This window comes from Penicillium canescens (assembly GCF_028828765.1).
Source record: "Penicillium canescens strain IBT 15451 chromosome Unknown utg000004l_segment0_segment0, whole genome shotgun sequence".
Classification (NCBI taxonomy): Eukaryota; Fungi; Ascomycota; class Eurotiomycetes; order Eurotiales; family Aspergillaceae; genus Penicillium; species Penicillium canescens.
Window position 1 is genome coordinate 1,781,719 of NW_026703966.1, and position 21,852 is coordinate 1,803,570.

At 49.6% G+C, this 21,852-nt stretch overlaps 10 protein-coding genes across 10 annotated transcripts; 6 read left to right on the forward strand and 4 right to left on the reverse strand.

Annotated features, from left to right (window-relative positions):
- Positions 1 to 895: 895 nt before the first annotated feature.
- Positions 896 to 2,563, reverse strand: N7446_006026 (vitamin H transporter; the record flags this gene model as incomplete). The annotated part of the gene is made up of 5 exons (XM_058514774.1): positions 896 to 1,036; positions 1,097 to 1,507; positions 1,570 to 2,128; positions 2,193 to 2,309; positions 2,379 to 2,563. 5 exons carry the CDS (start codon positions 2,561 to 2,563, stop codon positions 896 to 898), a joined length of 1,413 nt encoding a protein of 470 aa, XP_058371952.1.
- Positions 2,564 to 3,685: 1,122 nt separating this feature from the next.
- On the forward strand, positions 3,686 to 4,594 carry N7446_006027 (uncharacterized protein; the record flags this gene model as incomplete). Its single annotated transcript, XM_058514775.1, has 1 exon — positions 3,686 to 4,594. One exon carries the CDS (start codon positions 3,686 to 3,688, stop codon positions 4,592 to 4,594), a length of 909 nt encoding a protein of 302 aa, XP_058371953.1.
- A 236-nt stretch (positions 4,595 to 4,830) lies between these two features.
- On the reverse strand, positions 4,831 to 6,921 carry N7446_006028 (Zn(II)2Cys6 transcription factor; the record flags this gene model as incomplete). The annotated part of the gene is made up of 3 exons (XM_058514776.1): positions 6,829 to 6,921; positions 5,008 to 6,742; positions 4,831 to 4,958 (listed from the first exon to the last, which is right to left on the reverse strand). The coding sequence occupies exons 1-3, from the start codon at positions 6,829 to 6,831 to the stop codon at positions 4,831 to 4,833; spliced, it is 1,866 nt and encodes a 621-aa protein (XP_058371954.1). The 5' UTR covers positions 6,832 to 6,921.
- Positions 6,922 to 7,158: 237 nt separating this feature from the next.
- On the forward strand, positions 7,159 to 7,383 carry N7446_006029 (uncharacterized protein; the record flags this gene model as incomplete). The annotated part of the gene is made up of 1 exon (XM_058514777.1): positions 7,159 to 7,383. The coding sequence occupies one exon, from the start codon at positions 7,159 to 7,161 to the stop codon at positions 7,381 to 7,383; it is 225 nt and encodes a 74-aa protein (XP_058371955.1).
- A 235-nt stretch (positions 7,384 to 7,618) lies between these two features.
- On the forward strand, positions 7,619 to 10,102 carry N7446_006030 (transketolase family protein; the record flags this gene model as incomplete). The annotated part of the gene is made up of 5 exons (XM_058514778.1): positions 7,619 to 7,821; positions 7,888 to 7,997; positions 8,065 to 8,547; positions 8,604 to 9,121; positions 9,185 to 10,102. 5 exons carry the CDS (start codon positions 7,619 to 7,621, stop codon positions 10,100 to 10,102), a joined length of 2,232 nt encoding a protein of 743 aa, XP_058371956.1.
- Positions 10,103 to 10,372: 270 nt separating this feature from the next.
- Positions 10,373 to 11,876, reverse strand: N7446_006031 (NAD(P)/FAD-dependent oxidoreductase; the record flags this gene model as incomplete). Its single annotated transcript, XM_058514779.1, has 3 exons — positions 10,373 to 10,521; positions 10,578 to 11,534; positions 11,588 to 11,876. 3 exons carry the CDS (start codon positions 11,874 to 11,876, stop codon positions 10,373 to 10,375), a joined length of 1,395 nt encoding a protein of 464 aa, XP_058371957.1.
- A 550-nt stretch (positions 11,877 to 12,426) lies between these two features.
- On the forward strand, positions 12,427 to 14,128 carry N7446_006032 (uncharacterized protein; the record flags this gene model as incomplete). Its single annotated transcript, XM_058514780.1, has 4 exons — positions 12,427 to 12,547; positions 12,605 to 12,695; positions 12,745 to 12,968; positions 13,035 to 14,128. The coding sequence occupies 4 exons, from the start codon at positions 12,427 to 12,429 to the stop codon at positions 14,126 to 14,128; spliced, it is 1,530 nt and encodes a 509-aa protein (XP_058371958.1).
- Positions 14,129 to 14,442: 314 nt separating this feature from the next.
- On the reverse strand, positions 14,443 to 16,139 carry N7446_006033 (YncE family protein; the record flags this gene model as incomplete). Its single annotated transcript, XM_058514781.1, has 6 exons — positions 14,443 to 14,833; positions 14,891 to 15,075; positions 15,127 to 15,543; positions 15,598 to 15,726; positions 15,781 to 15,809; positions 15,860 to 16,139. 6 exons carry the CDS (start codon positions 16,137 to 16,139, stop codon positions 14,443 to 14,445), a joined length of 1,431 nt encoding a protein of 476 aa, XP_058371959.1.
- Positions 16,140 to 17,458: 1,319 nt separating this feature from the next.
- Positions 17,459 to 18,947, forward strand: N7446_006034 (uncharacterized protein; the record flags this gene model as incomplete). Its single annotated transcript, XM_058514782.1, has 6 exons — positions 17,459 to 17,585; positions 17,647 to 17,882; positions 17,935 to 18,128; positions 18,177 to 18,519; positions 18,570 to 18,690; positions 18,745 to 18,947. The coding sequence occupies 6 exons, from the start codon at positions 17,459 to 17,461 to the stop codon at positions 18,945 to 18,947; spliced, it is 1,224 nt and encodes a 407-aa protein (XP_058371960.1).
- Positions 18,948 to 19,619: 672 nt separating this feature from the next.
- Positions 19,620 to 21,098, forward strand: N7446_006035 (DUF1593 domain-containing protein; the record flags this gene model as incomplete). Its single annotated transcript, XM_058514783.1, has 1 exon — positions 19,620 to 21,098. One exon carries the CDS (start codon positions 19,620 to 19,622, stop codon positions 21,096 to 21,098), a length of 1,479 nt encoding a protein of 492 aa, XP_058371961.1.
- Positions 21,099 to 21,852: the final 754 nt, after the last annotated feature.

The window sequence follows — 21,852 nt, forward strand, 5'->3', positions numbered from 1 at the left end:
TTGATAGTTTCCATTTATCCTTTATGAAAGACACATCTGATCGACCAAATCATATAGAAGATCATGTAATATAAGTCATAATGTTTACGCCCCGTGTACGCATTGAATTATCAAGAAGCACGCAGGTGGATTATTTATCCTCGAATCAACTCAAACTAGCTTCTCGTCCTTGAAGGACGAAGTTGTAATTCATCGGATCCAAGTATTTGTTCTCAGATTCACAGCTCGCTTAATGACCAGGGCTCGCTTAATGTCCATATGTGCAGGTCGATCAGGGGCCACGTTAAGATGGCAAGGGGAAATCTCATGTTGGAGTTTGTTTAGTGCCAATACTTGTTCCTCGTTTGTGGCAGGCCACTCTTTAGGTGAGGACTTCGAAGAGCATCCACGAAGCAATCTCTGTCTTCGCTTCATGGTCGACTCCGCATATGCGCTAGTGTCCTCAACTATTCAGCCGCTTCAATGTTCCGTGGGTCTGACAGGTGAAAGTCCCAATGGTTTAATGCCCTACGCTATCACAAACTAGCTCGCGTCTATCAGAAGAGTAATCATTGGATTGAATTTAGTGTCACACTAATAAAGATTATGAGTCTCGAGGTGACGAGAGCACAAGAAATGACACAGACAATCTGGAATTGAAAATTAGTGGACTGAGCGATTGCCAGCAATTTGGAAGAGGGAAATTATCCTATATATTACTTCCACGATGCCCTCGTCTCTTCTCATATCTCCGATAGGTTCGGTACCTATATCTCTAGAGTCATACAGTCTCATATGGAACATAGAATATATTTCAGGCTTGAGTCCAGCAGATTTCGCTATTTCTGTGGAACAATTTATCTACTCATGATCCCCGAGGCCGGATCTTTTTTCAATATTCAACGCTAGACTATCATCATTGAATGATTCCCGATCGTTGACGGCGACGGAACCAGATATGCAAGAACAAAAAGACGACAACGCCCACCGCTAGCATCGCAGAAATGACAGAAAATCCCATAATATACTTAGGGCTATCATCTTCTGGGAACAGGTACTGTGTATTCTGGGTTAGCCTTGTGTCCAAACAGAGAAGGCGACTTGGTGAGAGACGTACTGATCCGTAGATCTGTGCTAAATTACCCAGCGCATTCACCATAGCCAAAGCAACACCTCGGGCCTGGGGGTGCATCCCGGCGAAGGCAGAAGAGGCATAGGCCAGTGTACCTCCATTAGTGGCCCAGAGGCCGGATGCCATGAGAATCAGGAGAACATAGCGAGCTGTGAAGTTATACACAGTACAGACAATAATCGAACATATCAGGGCAAACGTCAGCCAGCTGGCAATAATGAGACCACGCCAATTTGGTACTTTGTCACTATAGTAGGATGTGACGCCGGTGGCGATGAATGCCACGCCATAAATTGGCACAGTCAATAAGTTAATCTTTTTGGTGGATGCGCTTCCGAAGAGTCCTTCTACGAGGGTAGGGTAGAAGTAAGTGAGGGTGCTCGAACCGACAATAACCTGTAGAGAATGGGCTGTTTAGTGAAGTTAAGGACAGACGCCAAAAAGGGGGCCCAACGAACCATATATCCAATCACGAACGCCCAGGTTCGACAGTCTTGGCAAGCCACCTTGCAAGCACCCAAGCTACTTAGATGCTCGCTATCATGGGTGGTAGCGGTGACATTATCAAGAGCCAGACGTGCGACAGCGATCTTCTTTTCGCGCTCCGAGAGACGTCGCGAGGTCGCGGGGAAATCAGGAAGAATAAAGAGGGAAATCATAGCGAAACCGATAGTGGCGGCACCTTCAATAATAAACAGCCACCGCCAACCACGAATACCATGAACGCCTTCAAGGCCATCAACAATACCTGCAGCAATCAGGCCACCAAAGGCGCCCGAGAGAACGGCCGCCGATATAAAAACGCCGAACCTCTTCGACTGCTCGGTCTGCTTGTACCATGATGACAGGAGAAGTATCACACCAGGGGCAAAGCCGGCCTCGACACATCCAAGAATAACTCGAAGAACTACCAGATGGGTGAAGCTCTTGACAACAGCCATCACACAAGTCAATATACCCCAGAGAATCATGATTGATGGGAGAAAAATGGATGGTCGGGATTTGCCCAGAGCAAGACTGCAAGAAAAGGGCAGTTAGTGGTCAATATCTGAGGATGAGTACTGTGATCGGATTGTCTTACTTGCTGGGCACCTCGAAAACCACGTATCCGACGAAGAAAACAACCAGGGCAATTGAGTATTGGTTGGATGTCAAGTTGAGATCTAGTTCCATGCCAGAGATTTTTGCATTGCCGATACTGTAAATAAACGCCCGTTACCACCCTAACAGAGTATACTGCCTTTATCTTTAGCGTGTTCTCACTTACTTTGTTCTGTCCAGGTAGGAAAGGAGGTACATGACCCAGATAGTGGGCAGGAGGGTAAGGTCGATCTTCCTCACCAACGCCCTTTCCTCTTCGGTGGTGAACGAGACACCCTCGGTGATATTCACGTTCTCAATCTCATGAGAGGAGATGTCCTTCAGTTGACTCTCAAAGTCGGCAGAGTCCATGGTGGCTTGTTGGAAAAGCTGAGGTGAAAGATAGTAAAGAAAAAAATTCCACTTTGAACATTAGGCTCCTTACAGGATGTTTATGTTCCACACCCTACCCAGGATATACAAGGCTACGGCTGTTGGACTCGAGGAAACCCCGGCTTTTGGCTCATCAATCATGCTCCGGATTTACCGTATCCACCTCCACAACTTCGTGAGCGCCACTTCCCGCTCTCCGCAGACTGGGGAACAGTACGCGATTGGCGCGTGGGGGTCGCATCGAGGCCAACATGGAGCCTCTCGTCAGCGCCAATCATGCCCCCTGAATTTATCGCACTAATATTTCGAGATTCGCAGAAGTCTATATTCCGCGGTCTGATCACCCCATGGAGAGTCAACACAGAAACCGCGCCATTTAACGGCATACTCACAAAAAAAAAAACCTTCATTAAGCAGGACAGGAGTGCACAAAGACCAGCAGATGGCAAGAAAAGCAGGTCACATATAAGAAAGGACCAATAATTTCCATCACAGGGTGGTAGACACTAATCTAAGTTGGTATAGCTCATAACAAAAATAAACCTTTTCTTTCTTTGTTGTAATTGGCGTGCAAGATGTAGTTCAGGAGCAAATTTGTACGATTGGTACGCAGAAGAAGTTGGAGAGTACAAAAAGGTAGAGGTGTGCAAAGGCGGTTGGAGTGGTAAGGAGAGTTCTTTATTATTAGCCTTGTATGGTGCAGCAGCTCCAACTCGCTATCTTTCTCGCGTAGTGTGAGTCGATCACGGTCGTCGCACGCCTCGATGCGAGAGAAATCAGTGGATAAGGCTCGCTTCGAAGGCCCCGGACTGTCTGAAGACCGCTGATTGGTTACTTTATTCTCACGGAGAAGGACCATTGGTCAGTCTCGGGTAACAGCTCTCGGCAATGCGTGTGCAGGGATGTTTGAACTGCCCCATTCGTCAATAGAGCTGCGCGACTCCAGTATATGGAGCTCGTCTGTACGCTTTTAGGCGATATTGGTGTCGTTTGGCTGAACGAAACCTCATGGCAGACTTAAAACGGCACCCTCCCAGCACAATGGCTTATCAATCCTTTGATACTCCCTAGTTCTCACAACAAACAAACACATTTTGAATAATGCCTCCAAGTATGCACGACATAGCCACAGGCGTCCCTGTTGCCAAGAACGATGGCAATGGCACCGATGCCGCAACACCAGCCCAAGTGACATCCGATGCGTCACCTGCCTTCCTAGACACGCAGCCAGGTCCAGATCACGACTGGAGAATCACCTTGAAAGACAAGGTCATCGCCATCACTGGTGCCAACCGAGGCATTGGACTAGCAATAGCAGAGGTCTGTCTAGCCAACGAGGCAGCAGCCGTCTTCAGCTTGGATGTGTTCGAACCCAGCGAAGAGTTTGCCGCCCTGCAAAAGGCCAACCCAAAGCGGCTATATTACATCCACTGCGACGTCACCTCCGAGGAGAGTGTCAACTCCGCGATCGATGCTGTCATCTCCACACGAGGGGCGGTGCACGGCTTCATCGCAAACGCCGGCATGACAAAACACCAGCCGGCACTGGACTTCAGCCGCGCCCAGCTGGACCAACTGTTCAATCTCAACGTGTTTGGCGCCTACTTCTGCGCTACTGCTGTTGCGCGCCGGTTCATTGATCTTGGAATCAAGGGATCCATTGTCTTCACTGCTTCCATGACATCCTATCGGCCCAACCGCGCGGCGCCCTCGGCTCCCTACGGAGCTACTAAAGGTGCCGTGCGGAATATGACACACACTCTGGCTATGGAGTGGGCCAAGCATGGGATCCGTGTCAACTCAATTTCGCCTGGCTTTATTAAGACGGCTATGACATATTTTGTGGATCAAGCTCCGGACTGGAACCTCAAGATGCAATACTATGGCGGCATGCCTAGATTAGCGGACCCGAAGGAGCTTGGTGGAGCCTATGTGTACTTGCTTTCTGACGGTGCGTCTTACACTACTGGAATTGATATTCCGGTTGCTGGTATCGTCGGGGCATGGTGAGAGTCTGATTTCATGATAATGGCGAAAGAGATGATCCCCGGATGACGCTTAGAAGGCGACTTAGGGCTCAATTAGAGCAACAATGATATTCTTGTTTGTACTCAAACTCAGTCCATGGAAAACCCGTGTTGGACTGATCCCAGTTACTATGATATTACTATACATTGCGCCATATGAAATTAATCTAGTTGGGAGAACCCTGCCTCGTCTCTGTTTAAAATCTTTCTTGTTACAACTCATTCCAGCCAGACCTTGTTGAGTTTAGCAACAAGCCCTTTACCGGGAAATTTGCTAATCCTCAGCATTCTCTCCAAAGTACGGAGCAGCTCACGTTGCATCTCAGGCGACCGAACAAATTGGCCAACTTGGTTTTGTCAGTAAGGACCGCAACAAAATCAGGGAGCGACATTTACCTCCAAACAGAGCCTGTACGTTAACAAAGGCTATTGCTGATTCATGTTCCTGGCACGCATTGGCGATGCCGCAGACCACCTTGACACTTTCACTTAGCTGCTTGTCGCGGAGGCAGTAGGCGTTGAGACCACCCATCGTGGGTTGATTCAGTAGCACAGTGGCTCTTGCAAAATGGTACATCTGCATAGCGCCTGCGTGGTTAGGCGGGTGAATCCAGATAGGCTGGAACACAGCATCTGGTCCGGGATCCGTAACGACAGTGACCGGCTGGTAAGAAGCGGGGAGCACGCGATGCCAGTCATCGAGTGCGCGGAGAAGTCTGTCACCCTCCTGGATTCTGTGTCTTGGATCCTTATTTGGCGACATCTCATCCGAAGCGGCATATTTTACACACTTGCCGCAGATGTACACTATCCTTGCTGCAAGCTCATCTGAGTCGAGCTCTTCAAGGCTTTTCCGAGCACGCCAGAAGGTAAGCGTTGGCCGCCCCGTCTGGAAAGCCGCCCAAATGTCCTGCCGGAGCCATGCCCACCACACGGCTCGCCTCAAGCCGTCCGCGGACTCGCCATCATTATCCTGAGACCGTTGTATCCAGAAGGAGCCTCGCAGGTGTTGCTCCCAGTCACCGCTAGTCGAGGCGTTGTCGGCATCAAACATCTCATACGTACTGATCATGGTGGCTGTTGCCAGGATCTCACTGGATTTCGAATAGGAAGGATAGAGTAATGTCTGCGAGAGATATTGAAGCGTTTCATAGTAATACTGCGTAGCCAAGTGTGTCGGATCTGGTTTTGACGGCAAATTGGTCGCTGCTGCTAGCGAGGTTGGGGTATGTGCATTTTCATCTGGTAAATGCGTGAGACCGAGAGACATGTGCTTAGCCCCAACTGCGAGTATCGACTTCAAGAGCCCTGTGTTTCGTAGTGCAATATGGGGAACAACATTAGTAAAATGCCGAGCGGGATCAAACAAGTCTAAAATTGGCCCAACAACTTCGATATAATAACGAAAGAACGTGAGGTCGAGTGCTGATAATTCTATCCTACTCGTTGTGTTCCAAGGCTGGGGTAATTGGCGATAGTCTGGTATCGCTGTTTCGATCCCATTCTCTCCATGTTCCAGAGGGTCGGGTTGTTGCTCAGATTGCCTCTTTGCTTGCTCGGGGTGAGCCTCAGGGTATCCAGGGGCTGGGGACTGTCTTCGCGAGAGGGCAATTTCGGGGAATTTCCATCGTGGTTCGCCCGTCGATGCGTCATTTAGTCGTTGGATGTTGCTGATAGCATCCCGTGCCAGCAGGTCGAACCACTCCCCCGGGGATATGTTGAGCAAGGGTATCTGGCTAGGTGGAAGTGGAGAACCCAAGAAGCCCGAATCAAGGCCGGAAAAACACTGGTCATTGGCTTTATCCAAATGGTCATTTTGCAATGTTTCATTTGAGGCGCTGTGGTGGTGTGGCACGGAGACTCCAGCAGGGGCTGAGCAGATAGCCTGAAAGTAGGGTGCTGGACCGGAGCTCGGCTGCTGCTGCTCCTCCGGAGCGACACCTAAATCGCTGATACCGTTTCGTTCAACACATACCTCCTCAGCCCTGTCCTCTCTTGAATCTGCTTGTGCCCGTGGGGACGCATAGTCGGCACCGGGCCCGGTTGCATGTCGCTGGTCATTTACCTGGGCATATCGACAGATACGATCTGACTTGGAGCACCGCAGGCATGTGGGCTTACCATCGTCGCACTTTACGCGTCGTTCCCTGCAAGTGAGGCTTCTGAGCGTGTAAGCGAGGTTGATGCTCGCTTAGGGGGCATTCGAAATTGACTGACCATCCTGTCCTGGTTCTCAGTCCCCGGGCCCGAGATAGTCTGATGCGGCGACGTCGGGTCCCTGTAGCGGTTCCCTCAGCCTTTTCTCGTGCGGTGCTAGTAACTTCCATTAGGGAGACATCTATGAGTGGACTTCGTCTCGAAGCCCGTTAAATATTCCCCGGAATTCATTACCCCGCTTGACCCACTTGGGGTTACTTGGAAGTTCGAAGTTGGACTTGCTTGTTTCTCGACCACTTGTGCACTCAGACCCGTGAGCTGTCCGTGGCAAAAATATACTCATCTAAGCCATGCCAGTTTGACAACGGCCATTGATACGCGCGACGCACTATGGCCGTCCTCATCGGATCACTTGCGCATCATGGGAGTGCACGTTCAACAACTGCCGCGGCAGCCAACAGACCAATTCTGAGGAGTCCATTCTTCGCCGTGAATGGTATTGCAGAAAAGGTTGCCGGCTGGTTCTCGAGGCGAGGGCCACTGGCCTCGAAGAGGAAAAGTCCCCCCGACCACCATAGCCACCCTTCGGCAACAGCGGTTTCTGGCATCAATTGATTGACATTATCGGGATTGGGTGATCCGCAACTTCGTTTCGATCCCCAACACCCACGATCAAGTAATTAAGTATCGTCCCAAGGCATTGTATGTCGGTCGCGCGATGGCTGTGGATTGATGTCTTGAGTATAAGAACTGGCTGTCCACTCCGACTTCTGCCACCAGCCTTTAGCAGCTTTTCAGCAAGTGCTACTCTCGAACAAATCTTTCCGGTCTTAGAGTTGACCCTTACGCCATGGCACCTGCGCTGGAACTCCTCGAGAAGCCCGTCGAGTATTTGCCGGTCAAGGCAGTCTCGGCCATCAGTACCAGGGCTTCCGCTACTGTTTCAGCTAATGATATTAAATTGGAAAACACAGAGAAGCATCAGCGAGTCATGAATGTCTTTCGGGCCTTCATCGCTGATCTCTGCCAGCAATACGGTGAAGGTCACGCTGGGTAAATCAACAACCTCTTCATGGATTTCCTTTTTCACAGTGTATCGCTGACGGAACCTCGCTACAGATCCCCTATGGGTATGGCTGCCATTGGCATTGCCCTGTACAAGTATGTCATGAAGTACTCTCCAGGTAACTGCAACTACTTCAACCGGGACCGCTTTGTTCTTTCGAATGGTATGAACTCTGTATCCCTTCAGCTGTCCACAGGGGCAAAGCGACATGTGATTTAACTAGTACATAGGCCATGCCTGTCTGTGGCAGTACCTTTTTATGCACCTTGTTGGCGTCAAAAGTATGACACTCGAGCAGCTGAAGTCTTACCACTCCTCAAAGCTCGACTCACTCTGCCCCGGGCACCCGGAGATTGAGAACGAGGGCGTGGAGGTTACGACTGGGCCCCTCGGCCAGGGCCTCGCTAATGCTGTTGGCCTGGCTATAGCCACTAAGAACCTTGCTGCGACTTACAACAGGCCCGGCCATGAGCTAGTGAATAACATGACATGGTGCATGGTGGGCGACGCTTGCCTTCAGGAAGGTGTTGGTCTTGAGGCTCTCTCCCTCGCCGGTCATTGGAAGCTAAACAATCTCTGTGTCATGTTCGACAATAACGCGGTTACGTGTGACGGAACTGCAGACGTTGCCAACACTGAGGATATCAACTCCAAGATGCGCGCTACAGGTTTCAACGTCGTAGACGTGTACAACGGGGACTCGGACGTTGCCGGTATGTCTCAGAGCTCCTTTTAGCTTGGTGGTGATAACTCTGCTAATGTTCATCAGCTGTCACAAGCGCTCTTGTGGCCGCTCGATCGAGCGACAAGCCCACCTTCATTAACATTCGCACCACGATTGGTTTCGGATCTGCCAAGGCCGGCACCGCCGACGTGCACGGAGCTGCCCTTGGAGTGGATGAAGTGGCCAACGTCAAGAGGTTATTCGGTCTCAATCCTGACAAGCATTTCCACATCCCCCAGGACGTCTACGAGTTCTTCAGTGACATACCCGGTCGTGGTGAGGCACACGAAGCGGGCTGGCAAAAGGCCCTAGCAAAGTATCAGGAAGAGGACCCCGTACTTGCGGCTGAATTTGCGCTCCGTGTGGCGGGAAAGATGCCCGAAGACTGGACCAAATGCATTCCTCGCAAGGAAGACCAGCCTACTGCACCAACGGCCTCCCGAAAGTCAGCCGGCGTCGTAACCAACGCTCTTGGAGGAAATATCAATTCATTCTTGATCGGCACAGCAGATCTCACTCCCTCATGCAATGTCGCCTACAAAAACAAAGTCGACTTCCAGTCTGTAAGTATATTGTGTTCAGTCTTCCCTTGTCGCCCCCAAACCAGGGTTTTAATGTAGTACTAGCCCGAACTCCGAACTGCTTGCGGCCTGAATGGAAACTACAGCGGTCGATATATCCACTACGGTATCCGCGAGCATGCCATGTGTGCCATCTCCAACGGGCTGGCCGCCTTCAATAAAGGCACTTTTATCCCCATGACAAGCACGTACTTCGTCTTCCACTTGTACGCGGCTGCCGCTGTACGCATGGCCGCGCTTCAAGGCCTCCAGCAAATCCACATCGCCACCCACGACAGCATTGGCGTTGGCGAGAACGGACCTACGCACCAGCCCGTAGCCGTCGCCGCTCTCTACCGCGCTATGCCTAATGTTCTTTATATCCGACCCTGCGACGCAGAAGAAGTATCCGGTGCCTACATCGCCGCCATCCAGGCCACGGAGACGCCCACCATTATCTCCCTTTCCCGACAGAGCCTGACCCAGTACCCTCAATACTCCTCGCGCGAGGGTACTATTAAGGGCGCGTACGTCTTCACCGAGGCCGAGGGCGATGATTTCGATGTAACCTTGATCGGAGTCGGCTCCGAGATGGGCTTCGCGATGCAGACTAGGGAACTACTTCTTCAGAACCATGGTATAAGGTCACGAGTGGTCTCTTTCCCTTGCACTAGGCTTTTTGAGCAGCAGTCACGGGAGTACAAGCATTCGGTCTTGAAACCACGCGCTGGAAAGCCCACTGTCGTTATCGAGGCGTACCCGTCTAACGGGTGGGAGCGCTATGCTGATGCTTCGGTGTCGATGAATAGCTTTGGAAAGAGCCTTCCCTCGAAGGAGACATATGAGCATTTTGGATTTGCTCCGGAGAGTATCGCACCTAAAGTCAAGGACCTGGTGGAGGAAGTCAGGCGGGACGGCATTGGAATCCTGAGGGGTGACTTTAGAGACTTTAACGGCGGTCTGCGGGTTGGCTTTGGGCATTAGAAGACTTTATGGCACCTATGAATGATTTTTGTACCGGAGGAAGACATTTATACGCAATGACATGCCTTTAATAGAACACAAGAAGTTTCTAGGGACCCTAGATAAACGACCACGCTCTAGATTCCCTATCTATAATTGGTATCTAGTTCTGTCACAAATGCTTCCCCGCGATTATTGGACGATGGGAGCTGGGTGCAAAGTAAAGAGCCTTGCATGGTCCAAAATGGCCACAGGAGTGACATCCATAAGCCGAAATTGCTTGAGCCTTGACTACCAAATAGACGGCAACTCTCCACCCGAGAGCCAGGAGAGTCGCTTTTCGCTAAATTGGAAACAATCAGGCAATCCAGTCTCATCCCAGGTCTGTCCAAGAACAAGCTTAGCGATTCCCGGGGCACACGTGAATATCCTCGCCATACCTAGTTCTGGTTAGCCTTGTTGATGTTAAAAAGGATTAACGGGAAATTAGACCCACCATGGCCGTTGAAGCCGGCGCAGATATATTGTCCTGGTAAAGATTCAATCGCACCAACAAACGGAACAGAGTCCGTGGTCATTGCGATTATCCCCGTCCAAGCATGATCCAAGCCTTCGCCATGCATAGTAGTGTCAGGCACATAATCAGGAAACATTTCACCAAAACTGCGTAAAGCGTCCTGGACAATTTCCTCGTTATATCGAGTATCATCGGTGCTTAAACGACCAGCAATTGTCTCTGGGCTTAATGTCGGATTTGATCGTGATACACCAAGCACCAATGTGCCGTCTGCTTGTCGCTGGATGAGCGAATAGAAATGGTAAAGACTGTAGCGGAGCGAGAAAGTACTTTGCAACGCTTGTTCTCCAGAAAATGCTGGGGCCGGGATAATAGAATGGGCCTGCGCACGATTTGGGCGCATATATGGATCCAAGTGCGGAAGTAAAAGGGCTGCGTGGGCATTCGTGCAGTGAACGACTTTCTCCGCTGTTATTACTCCACGCGGGGTGTGCACATCCCACAGTCCGGAAGACGAGCTGGCTTTGACTTCAGTGGCCGGACAGAAGGTGAAGAGTTTTACTCCCTTGGATATCACATTTTTAAGGAGGAATTGTGCGAGCTTTGCTGGGTGACTCGAACCTGCTGGCCATTCATATGCGGCAATTGCTCCAGGAACTCTGGTCTTCTGTTGAGCGTCTTTGCCTTCGTAGAACTTGATATGCGAAGTATCACCTCCTGCTTTTTTGAAAGATTCTAGACTTTCTTTCTCATAAGCCGCAAACTCAGGAGTCATGCAAACATCGAACGTTGTTGTTAAATTGAAGTCACAGGGCACATTGTGCTTGGTGACAAACTCGTCCACTCTCTGAAGGACCAGTCGCTCATCTTGTATTATCTTTAAGGCTTGTTTCTCTCCGTGAACTTTGGAGTATGCACTAAAGCCTCGGAATGCATCTAGCATGATTCGAAATCAGAAATGTACTCAACCAAGAACGAATGCCACAAACCTGGTCGGACATGTCCAGCATTGCGCGAACTTGCTCCGCTTGCTGCTTCCCGTGCCTCGAGAATGACGATGTCCTCTCCCTTGACTCCTCCTTCAATTAGCTCGAAAGCAGTCAAGCTGCCTGATATTCCGGAGCCGACGACAACATACTTGGAATTCGATAAAACCTTCGCATCCTTGTTCGCATGCAAATGTGGAAATGCGCGAGTCGTTCGCTGCCAATAACTCAAACAAGGGGTTTGATTCGGCAGGCTACGGCTGCTGCCCTCCTTTTGACTTAAAGGTGACATTGCTGCTAATGACAGACTACAACCGGGGATCCCTGTTTCCCGGTATATATAAGTGACTCAACGTTAAATGCCAGTTATTCCGTGTCGGCCGCTGTCGGCGTTGAGAAAGTGTTCACCTTGAGTCACCGGTGCGGGGAATAATCCCCTATCGCGGACATCGCCCGGTCCCAAGCCCGACTGGGATGAGCTTTGCTCTTTTCCGCGCCAATCATAGGTGATGATTTGGGGACTAAGCTCATCTTTAAAGAAAAGTGGAGAGTCACGGACGCCAAGAAGGTGTTGGGGGTGTCTATCTCCCTATCTAACAGCTCCGGCCTCCCTCCGAGGTTACTCCACGCTCTAAGGAATGCAACTATTGGTGCTATGCTTCAACGTTATCACCCTTTAGCCTAACAGGTAACATGCTTCCCCTGGGATCTGCAGCCGATTCTACCCCGGACTATCTTTTATCTGCGAGGGGTCATGCACGCCTTATCTAGTCCGCTCCGGCCTTCTATAAGGGCCATGGTCGCCACATAGCTCTTTCTTTCTTTTCGACCACATTCCCGCCATGGTGTCTTTCAAGCTATGGCCTCGCAGTGCGCCCAGCGATGATTTCCGTTCCATGGACGAGAAAGCCCTGGTGCGCCGTCTGGATATCTTTCTAATGACTTTCGGTTGTCTCTCACAGGGTCCGTTGGGCGCAAGACCCCTCAGCTGAAGAAAAAACCAAATCTGACTTGACGCAGTTATCAAATATCTCGATCAACAAAATATCAACAATGCGTATGTCTCTGGCATGATGGAGGATTTGAACTTACACGGCAACGAGCTCAACCTGTGAGTCGGAAGTACCCACATTCCCCGGATTTCAACTAATGCCCGCGAGATTCACAACTTACTTCAATGTCGCCTACTGCATCATGCTCATTCCGTCCCAGATTATCCTCACCTACGTACGACCAAGTTATTGGCTTCCGGGCTTGGAAATAATTTGGGGTGTGTTGACTGGGCTGATTGCTATGGCCAGCAATGCAAAACAAGTATACGTTCTTCGCGTATTCCTCGGCCTATGCGAAAGTAGCGCTTGGCCTGGGATGATGACACTATTTAGTGCGTTTACTCTGATTTTTTCCGTCGATATTCTCCAAGCGGCCTGGATTCACTAACTCTCACTAGTGTACTGGTACACACCAACAGAACTCGCCAAGCGAATGGGCTTCTACCATTCCTGCCAAGCGGTAGGACAAATGCTGTCGGGTGCCATGCAAGCTGCCATCTCTGATACTTTGAACGGGCACGGCGGACTAGCAGGATGGCGCTGGCTCTTCGTGATCAACGCGATCATCACCGTTGTATGGGGATTCGCCGGATTCTTCATGATCCCCGATTTACCGAATAGGCCCAACCCGCGCGCATTCTGGTTCAAGAAGATGCACGGCGAATTATCGCTGGAGCGACTTGCTCGTAACGGACGCGCCGAGCCTAAGCGCATGACCTGGGCCGGTGTTAAGCGCACATTCTCCGGATGGGTTGTCTACTTCATTTCGATTCTTTATATCGCGACAGTCCTTGGAACATACGGATATGTCTATTTCTCGCTATTCTTAAAGTCACTTAAGAACCCAGACGGCACACCTAGATGGACCGTGTCGCAGGTCAACGCCATTCCTATTGGAGGCTCAGCAATCAACGTCGTCTTCGTTTGGATTTGGGCCTTGTTGTCTGATTACCTGAAAACTCGTTGGACTCTGATCGTTCTCCAAGCTGTCATCGGGATCATACCATGCATTGTTATGAGTATCTGGACAACACACCCAGACACCGTTGCCCTATCAGCCGCCTACGCATCATATTTCATCTCCTACATCTGCCTCGGTACAGCGCCGCTCATCTTTGCATGGCTTTCTGATCTTATCCCGCAGGATCCAGAAGCCCGGTCGCTTGCTGTTGGAGTCGCAGTTGCTGGGTACTACTCTATCTCTGCATGGTCGCAGGTTCTTGTATGGCCTGCCTCCCAAGCTCCTTTCTATAAATATGGATGGCAGTCTGCCTTGGCTCTGCTCGTGCTTGTTATTATCATGACTTGTATCTTGCGCTTTGTTGATGTGCGATATCTGTTGCCTCAACGTGAGGAGTTCCGCGCTGCGCTGGAGGATGACATTGCAGCTGGTAAAGCAACTTCATCAGCAGTCGTTGATCAGGATAGCCCAAGTCAGCGGAGAGATGGGCCGTCTAAGACTGGTCACACAACAACTGTGGATGAGGTCTAGATTCCGTTTCTCCCGGCCAGTCACACAGTTGTAGTCGTCCTGATTGTCTCCTGCCCTTATATTGTTGTCTTGTTTCGATACCCCATGCACAGCCTTGGGGCTTTTTGGATCTTATTGCCAATCAAGTGTAGTTATAACTTTCCGGCGGTATATAATTATAATTAATATTGGGAGTATATCCACACTAAAATACAAGGCACACAGGCACATGTCAGAGCTTAGAATAATAAACAACTATGTATCTTTCTCCGCACAACTCTCCTCTGTTGCTCCCTCACTTCATATCCACATCTTCTCAAGTGAACTGACACAGCTTAGTAGTAAAGAGGGTTCTCAGGATCAGTAAGATCAAAGATAACACTAGAGTGGGGCTTCGCGCCCCCACGATTTTCAAACTCCTTGCTGAAGTCAATAGTTCGGTTGAAAGAGAGACTGCCATCCTCGTTCAGATCGATATAGAGCGCCTTGAAGTCAGCCGGAGTATTGATAATACCGATCTCGCCAGTTTGGACAAAGTAATCTGTGACAACCAGGTGCTTCTGGTCAGGCGTGACTTTGACATAGTGAGGTCCGACGGTGGGTTGGTCCTCATCTGGATCATCGAGACGTTTGATGTTGTTCAGGTCGCTGATGTCCAGCGCAACAATGTGGTTTGCTGTGGTAAGGGTGGCGTAGAAGAAGCGGCCGTCTTGGCTGATGTCGGAGCTGTGGGCGCAGTGGTTAATATTCTGTTCTTTTGCTGTATGATAAGGAAGTACTTACTAGATAGCGACAGTATCACGAGCCTTGGGTCCAAGGTCAAAGAGCTCCTCAATCACACCTTGGTTGCCGTTCGCGTCTTTGCGCAGAGGGTAGATAACCCAAATTTGGCCCAGGTGGACAGCAGTTGCGATAGCGGCAGATTCAGGGTGTCCGGGAATAAACTTGACGTCTTGGATACCGCCACCCTAGTGAGGTTAGACAGAACAAAGAAAAATTTTCCTCTCGGTTAGACTTACGTTAGGAATAGTAAGGGTACTGAGAATCTTCCGGGTATCCAGGTCCCACAAGCGCAATGTATCAGCACGACGCACTCCAAGAGTGGGTTTCAAAATAGAGATAGGCTCGACGAAGTCCGAAGTCAAGATGAGCTTCTTATCCCAGTCAATACTGAGACCATGAGGAGAGAATTGCTGTTCGAGAATGTTGAGTGTACCCTCAACATCCTCGGGCCATTCATGGATGATGTTGAAGTCGGCATCGGTCTCAATTAGACGACCGGGAGAGGTACCAACTGCGGAACCCATGTAGGTGATGAAGAATCCTCCGTCAGGCTTGGCTCTGACCTCGTCTGCAATCGAGGCCAGGATACCCCGGTTGCTCTTCAGGAATGTGGGGCGGTAGGGGTTAGAGGTGTCAAAGTAGAATCCAGTGTCCTGAGTGAATGTTAGAAGGGCTTGGGAGATTTTTATTTCAGATGTGGTACATACCTGTGTCTTTAACAGAGACAGCAATCCACCTCCCCAGAGGGTCTTTCCATCAAGAGAGGGTCCGAGATGGTGGGGGTCGTTGCCGCTTGATGGGACATCGGTGACCCACAAGAGAGTACCGAAGGTATCCTGATATCGAGTCAGTAAGCACATTCAGGTATTGTGTTACATGGTATGACTTACATCATCCAGACTGTAGGTGGCAAGGAAATCTGGGAATAAGAGTAAGTATCATCTCCAAGGTTGTTTGATAGACCCTCACCCTTATGGAACTTGTCGGCAGACCCAGTCCAAAAGTAACCAATCTTCTTGGGCTGGATATCACTCGGGGTAAAAGGAGGGCTTTCAAGTGGAGGTGTCGGGACTTGCAAAATAGGCAAAGGAGGAGCGTTGGTAGTCAAAGGCTCGGTCACTCCTGGGATGGTTGGAATAAGAGGAGGCAAGGAAAGGCACTCCCCGGCAGCGACCAAAGATGCAATAGAAGCGAAGGAATACTTCATCTTGGTGAGAAGATTTGAGAAAGATTGCGTTGGATTGAGCATATATGCGGGAATATCCCAAGGCTTATATATCCGAGGACGTCTCCGTATCTTCCCCAGACGAATTCTCTCCTTGTGTCTTTCCCCTGAAGCTTCTCGCCAACGGCAATGAAAAGCACGCAAGACAAAATAACATATAAACTGACTCTGATATTCCAAATTCCTGAAGGCGATGTTAATCTACGAAATGGCGAAATCTTTCCTGGAGGACGCCACGAGAAGTCAGGTGGCTCCAGACTCGGGGACTCGATTGCCCGACAAGTCCCCGTATAGTGATGTTCTGTGAAGTCAAGTTGAGTTATGGTGATAGAATGTCGTAACTGAACTCAATTTACGCTGCTGATAAAGGGATGGCAGACATCTGGCAGGGATTACAAGTTCGTGGGAGACATAGTTCGAACCCAAAATGCATATCTGGAATCAACAAAGAGGATCAATTGAATTCCTGCTGCTGAGTCTTGCTCTGGACTCAAACGCCACCATGATTTTGGGCGAACGAGTCGAAAAATTAGGGCAAAGAAAGCCATGTGCTTACCGAAATAGGAAAGTTCGGCCAAAAGCGCTCGGGGTTTGTCATCTCACAACTATAGCCAAGACCGCTAAGTGACCCGGAATTGAGATCCATCTATCAAAGCGAAGCTTTCTCTCTGTCTAACAGGGCTGCTTGCTTATAATTAAGAGGAATGATCTGCGATGCCAAGCAAGCCAAGTCATTCGGGATCTAGTAATTCAAGGTGCGGATGAGGTGATCTAGGGCAAAAGCACATCCCGAGCTTGACCAATCCCGCCTCACCAATTGCCGAAATATCAACGGTGGTATGTTCAATGTACCTGTCAGGGTCCAGGATCGACAAAACATTTTCTCCATGGAGTCCACGAATACGGGCGAACCATGCATCGATTTCGACATGATGCCAAGAATGTTGCTATACAGAGGAAAACCTACTTTCTCGTGGTTTCTGCCAGGGCACTTTTTACCCCTGTTAATCCAAAACTATCCTTACGAGGTGTTCCGCGGGAAGCGAAATTAAAAGATTCCTCTGAATTGCATCATTCTTTGTCTTTCGATAGTCCAGTTTATACTTTGGGCTAAATCTGTGCGCTCAGGTCTTGTCTTCATTTTGATCAACATGAGGAAATTTTGGTATCAATTGTGGCATTCTGGGGATAATTCCATCCGAGGTTTGATGGGGACGTGACGTTGAGGGGAGAGTGGTTTAAATGCATGTATAAAATATTATATAAATGAGCTCCCTCCGTCTTGGCTCGAGGCTTGCAACCTGAAATTTCGTTTTGATCGAAGACTTCTATTTTGAGTCACGATGAAGACTCAAAGCCTTGCTCTCCTTGGCCTGTTTGTTTCCACTGCCTTTGCGGTACCCAAGGCCAAAAGACAGGATGATGGCCGCGACCAGCCGATCAGCGGTAGCAAGGGCGCACCGATCTTAGGTAGGTCAACTTAAGCATAAGTTAGCCTCTATGGTGAGTGCTTACAATGTTCTGTTACTAGGCGGAACCAATCGACAGCTCGATATTCAGAACCCAGACCAGTTCCGTACTTCCGGTACCGACAATGGCTTTGTGCCCAATGTCAAATGGAGCTTCTCTGAGTCCCAGACTAGGCTGTTCCCAGGTGGTTGGTCTCGAGAGCAAGTCATCCAAGACTTGCCCCAAAGCCATGACATTGCTGGTGCTCAGCAGCATCTGAAGAAGGGGGCAATTCGTGAGCTGCACTGGCATAGAACGGTACATGGTTTCGGTCCCATAAATAGTCTTATATACTAACGGCAGTATTCAGGCTGAGTGGGGATTCGTTTACAATGGATCTCTCCTACTTTCAGGTGTTGACGAGCATGGTGGTTTCACCACTGAGAAGCTTGAGACTGGAGACATCTGGTACTTCCCCAAAGGTGTTGCCCATAACGTGCAAGGTTTAGATGATGAGAACGAGTATCTACTGGCCTTTGATGACGGTGACTTTGAGAAGATTGGGTATGTCTCCCTATACTTCACCCCAGTCATGCCATGCTGATCAAACAGAACAACCTTCATGGTCGACGATTGGATTGCCCACACTCCCCGAGATGTTCTCGCCAAGAACTTCGGCGTCGATCCCAAGGTTTTCGACACTGTTCCCTCTAAGTTCCCTTATATTCTGAATGGTACTGTCAGCAAGGACCTTGACGAAGCTCCAAAGGGTACTTTGAGAGGTGACAACTCGTACGTCTATCACACTTACAAACACCCCTCGGAGCCTGTACCTGGTCATGGTGGAACATTCCGCAAGATAGATTCGACCAACTTTCCTATTTCCAAGACTCTTGCTGCTGCTATTGTCGAGCTAGAGCCTAAGGGTCTTCGTGAACTTCACTGGCATCCCAACGTAAGTTTCCCAGTCAATGTCTACAAGACCGATTATTGATAGTCATTCAGGCTGAGGAATGGCTCTACTTCCACCAAGGTCATGCTCGTGCGACCGTTTTCATTGGTGATTCCAAAGCCCGCACCTTTGATTTCCATGCTGGAGACACCGCTGCATTCCCAGACAACAGCGGTATGTTCACATGTTCAAGAAATTTACTCGCCTGCGCTCACGTTTTTCTTCTAGGTCATTACATCGAAAATACTTCTGATACCGAGAAGCTTGTCTGGATTGAGCTATACAAGAGCGACCGTGTCGCTGACATCTCGTTGGCTCAGTGGCTTGCTTTGACCCCTGCTGATACTGTTGCCAACGTCTTGAAGATCGACATCGAGGTTGTCAAGCAGATCAAGAAGGAGAAGCAGATTCTTGTCCAGGGCAAGAAATAATTGTCTCTGTATATTGAAACATTATATCTGACCTGACTCGGTGGCCATGGATTGCTGTTTCGAGCTACACTGCACAATGCTAAATATTTTTAATTTCTTTCTATGCCCTTATTGGTGTTTGGCAATATAATTCATCCCTTACAATGATGAGAAATTCGAGCCCGGCTGTTTAACAATCTATGAACACAAAGTATTATTGATTTGATCTAGTATGACATTATTAACCCGCGATTGAACCCGCGATTGTTTGCCGTGGCACATTGCGCAGCAGAAAGCCGGTCTTAAGCTAGCGAATGTGAAACTCCAATTTTATCAAGCAGGCGTGTCACATACAGCATTTCTCAGAGACAAACCAACTGAGGTAAGTGTAAGCGCTTATGACGAGCTTCTCGCGGTGGGTTGAGATACATTGCAGGTTAGCCGTATTCGTTTGCATGATTTGGAACTGCACCCTTTAAGCACAGTGGTTAAACTACCTTCATTTGGAACAAAGTTCGAGCTACCCCGCGACCCGAGGCTCTTGCCCAAAAGTGTGGGGTCCCCACAATGCCTCCGCAGGGATAATGGCTTACGTGAACTATATAAAAAAGCTCAAACTTGATGGCTCGTTGTGTAATTCACATTTCTTCTATTCTCACTTCATTGAATCAACTGTTCGACTGTTCGCCCGACATGTGGTCTACTGTCCATGGTTTTTTGATGCTTGGTCTGATAGTCACCACGCTTCCCGCTGCGTCCGGATATGTTACTACCAAATCAGCCAAATTGCGCACCGTCATTACAACCGACATGGAGCAGGACGACTTGGCCTCGCTGCTCCGATTCCTGCTTTATACAAATGAACTCGATACGCAGGGCATCATCTATACCTCCAGCGTATATCACTGGGCCGGCAATGGCAATGGCACATCGTTGCGTTGGACTGGCACGCGGACTATTGAGGACGATGTCCTCAAGGCCTACGCAGAGGTGTACCCGAATCTACGTCGCCATGATCCATCTTACCCGGCGCCGAAGGAATTGTTGTCCACAGTTAAGATTGGTAACATCGATTTTGAGGGTGAAATGGATCATGACACCGATGGCTCAGACCTCATTCAGGCGCTATTGTTGGACAATGATCCACGAACGCTATACTTGCAGGCTTGGGGCGGCACCAACACCATAGCCCGTGCACTCAAGTCAATTGAGGAGCGGTATTCGGGCTCGCGCAAGTGGGCACGAACCAAGGAGACTATCTCCCGCAAAGCTGTCATCATGGCCAGTGGATTTCAGGACACGACGTACGTTGATTATATTGCTCCGCACTGGCCCCAGATTCGCGTCGAGGAGATGTCGGCCGGCTACGACACGTGGGGGTTCAACTGCAATAAGGGCCAGGGCAACGTCCGTGGCTTGCCAGATGATCACTTGTATTTTACAGGTGACTGGATTAAGCCAAATATTGAAATGGGACCGTACGGAAAGCTCTACCGCGCCTGGCTCGACGGCCAATCCATGCCAGGTGATCCATTAGACGTTTTTGGCAATCTAACAAAAGCGGCCTCTGGCTGGTGCAAGCCACTTGGCTCATACGATTTCCTTTCCGAGGGCGATAACGTCGCGTTTAATCCCCTATTGACCACCGGCATCCAGGACCCAACCAACCCGAACCTTGGTGGCTGGGGCGGCCGGGCCAAACAAAACACAACGTCTCCGGATTTGTGGGTGATGGTCGACAGCGAAACAAACACGAACGGTACAAAAACCGACGCATATACGACAAACCGCTGGATTGCGGCTGTTCAGAACGACTTTGCCGCGCGCATGCAGTGGACAGTGACACCTCAGTACCGCAACGGAAACCACGCGCCCTCTGTTCATATCTTGAATGGTAGTACAGTAAAAGGACGCCCTGGTAAGACGGTTACACTGGTTGGTGCAGTTCACGATCCAGATGACGACAAGGTCAACAGTTCCTGGTGGCAGTATGTGGAGGAAGGTACATACCCCGGTGCCGTGGCTGTCACTGATCACGGCCGAAATCAGGCGAGTGTGATAATTCCGGCTAATGCGGAGCCTGGTCAAACAATCTCGATCATTCTGCAAGGGACCGACGATGGGCACTTTCCGTTGACTCGCTATGACCGCGTTCTTATCCAAGTCATGTAATCTAACTAACTTACTCCGATTGTTATATCACTACAACTTGTTGCTTGGTGCTGGTATCATGGTTCTGCTCGGAAAGTGGGCTTGAGCGAGAGTGCATATAAAATCGTGTGTTGGTGAGAGTGTACGATGATTGGATTATAGTTTGTTTTGGCAGATTTATTTAAATAATAAGAGAGAGGGACGATTCGACCCTGACTTGCACATATCTCCTCTTTGGGACAAAGGGGATGGTATCGACCTAAAATCGGGTTAAAACCTCACCGAAGGTCCCTATGGCCTAGCTGTCGGTCCCAGGTGAGAGTAACCCCCCTCAATCCTGGATTCCGCGCTGGACCAGTTGGTGTCTATCCCTCCTCTCTCCCCTTCGGCCGGAGGGAAGAGGTGGGCGGACACCAACGGCCTTGGAAAGCCAACGGCCCTTGGCCCCCTTGGTTGACCCCCAACCAAGGGCCGAAGGGAATATCACTTTTTTAAAAAAAGTCTCAGAGGTCTCTTTCTTTTTTAATTCTTAGTAACCATCACTCGCTCATTGCTTGTATCTGATGTAGTTGTATTGAATTGAGATATTAATACAACAATAACTTGCTATGAATCTGGGGAGTTCCTATAGCTTGGTAGATACTTAGAGATGAAAGCGCTTGGGGCTGCCTACGAACTAGGGTCGGGAGTGGTTAGCATTGGCAAATCCACCTAGCCTGAAACCCTGGGATGCGAAGTGCTTACAACTACCCAAGTTGGCCCGCTTTCACTTAGC